At 44.1% G+C, this 1,895-nt stretch overlaps 1 protein-coding gene across 1 annotated transcript in view; it reads left to right on the top strand.

The window, feature by feature from the left end:
• Positions 1 to 1,320: 1,320 nt before the first annotated feature.
• Positions 1,321 to 1,895, top strand: part of LOC109937386 — a 97,895-nt gene continuing 97,320 nt past the window's right edge. Inside the window, exon 1 of the mRNA XM_048615739.1 lies at positions 1,321 to 1,435. Coding sequence (XP_048471696.1) covers positions 1,321 to 1,435 — 115 coding nt within the window. The remainder of the gene's footprint in view (positions 1,436 to 1,895) is intronic.

The following is a 1,895-nucleotide window of genomic DNA, read 5'->3' as shown; positions in this document are numbered from 1 at the left end:
TTCTTGGTTGGATGTAAAATATCCAGTGCTCTGTTTTGAAGAAGGCTATCGTAGAGGAGTTATCCCTGGTGTCCTAGCCCATATTTATCTGTCAATCAACATCGAAAAAGCAGACTATCTGTTCATTATTACACTACCACTTTTGAGCAGGATTCCCACATTACAGCCATTATAACAGCACACTTCAAAAGTACTCCATTGGCTGTAAAGCACTTTCCTTAGATGGGAGATTATTGAGTTTTGGATTTACACAACCAACCCATTTAATTGACAGGCTTTTCCATTGAAATAACTGAATGACCTCACACACACACACACACACACACACACTGCTTTAACTCCCAGTCATTATTCATGCCAACCATTTCCTGATTCCATAATTCTATTTGGGGGGTGAGACTGTGAGGTAAGGAAACAAGTTAAATATTCACCTGAAAAGGGTCAAACATATTGCCAATCGTCAAAGTATTCCTACTTCATATTATCGCCTCCAGTTATTTTTTTAATAAACCAAAGCCATCTTCCAATTTCTGAAGAAGGGTCCCGACCCGAAACGTCAGCTTTCCTTCTCCTCTGATGCTGCCTGGCCTGCTGTGTTCCTCCAGCTCCACACTGTGTTATCGCATCCTCCAATTTATGTTTTCGTTGGAATCCTATGCTTTTCACAACAGCATTATAACTAGATGAAAACCGAAAGAACTGCGGATGCTGCGAATCAGGAACAAAAACAAAGTTCCTGGAAAAGCTCAGCAGCTCTGGCAGCCTCTATGAAGGAAAAAAAAAGTTAACGTTTTAGGCTCGGTTCTGAGGAAGGGTCATCGGACCCGAAACGTTAACTCTGTTTTTTTTTCCTTCACAGATGCTGCCAGACCTGCTGAGCTTTTCCAGCAACTTTGTTTTTGTTCGTTATAACTAGATGGTTTCCACTCTTCCCTGCCAAATCTGACTCTTGTTGGAAAAGCTCATTCCTCGTTGGCCACTTTTTTTACTTGCTGAAAGAATTCCTGAAGTTTTCTGTCTGTGCCTCCAAAGTTAGGGTATCTCGGGGAGGAAAAGAGGTAACATTTGGGCTGGGCTCTTCAGTGTAGCTGCTCCTCAGAGCCCAATGTAGCAATCCCCCTGTACAGTCCCCGCCCTCCTGACTGTGATTGACACCAGCGCTCAGACCTGGGATTGGTTTCCAATAGCAACAGGAGACGCTTTCGGCTGGAGTTCTCCTGACTGCAGGGACAGCTCTCGTTTACTTCCCCCCTCCCAAATTCAGAACAGCTCCCCTGGAGTTGTCGAGGAAGAAAACAAAGAAGAAGGGAGAGGAATGCAATGGGTGCCATGTACTTGCTGAGTGCATTTCTTGTTTTACAGGAAGAAGCGGCGGAAAGAGGACTGGCAAGTGCTGAGAGCAAGAACACAAGGTTGAAAGTCGGGGCACTGCAAGGTTAGAGTGAAAAAAAAATCGCAAAATACCTCAGCAAAGCTGGAGTGCTTCACATTAGAAATTGTGGAACGGACTGTTTCATACTTGGCTGGAGCATTAACTAGCAAGGTGTGGACAGCTTCCGGAGAAACTTACTGCTGAAGGAGAGAGCAAGTGTTAAAAGAACACCGGGGTAGATATCAAGTTTCATCATGTACTCAATACAGAATTGTCATTGGTGCCAGTTGGTGTAGGTCTGCGATTATTCTGCACAGGAGACTCCTCCCACACTAAATCTGGTCCTATCATCATTTCTTTCCATCCATTTCCTCCCTCGTACCCTTATCTAGATTCTCTTTACCTTTGATATTTACCTTCACTTCCCTAGGTTTACGCCAGGCCTAACCATCCTTTGGGGTAGATTTCTTGTGAATTCCCTGTTCGATTTATTGGTGACTGTCTTATGTTTGCGGCCCTTGAT

The sequence above is a fragment of the Rhincodon typus genome, chromosome 33, assembly GCF_021869965.1.
Source record: "Rhincodon typus isolate 14 chromosome 33, sRhiTyp1.1, whole genome shotgun sequence".
Classification (NCBI taxonomy): domain Eukaryota; kingdom Metazoa; phylum Chordata; class Chondrichthyes; order Orectolobiformes; family Rhincodontidae; genus Rhincodon; species Rhincodon typus.
The sequence above is the reverse complement of the archived record's forward strand: the minus strand, read 5'-3'. Positions and strand labels throughout refer to the sequence as shown.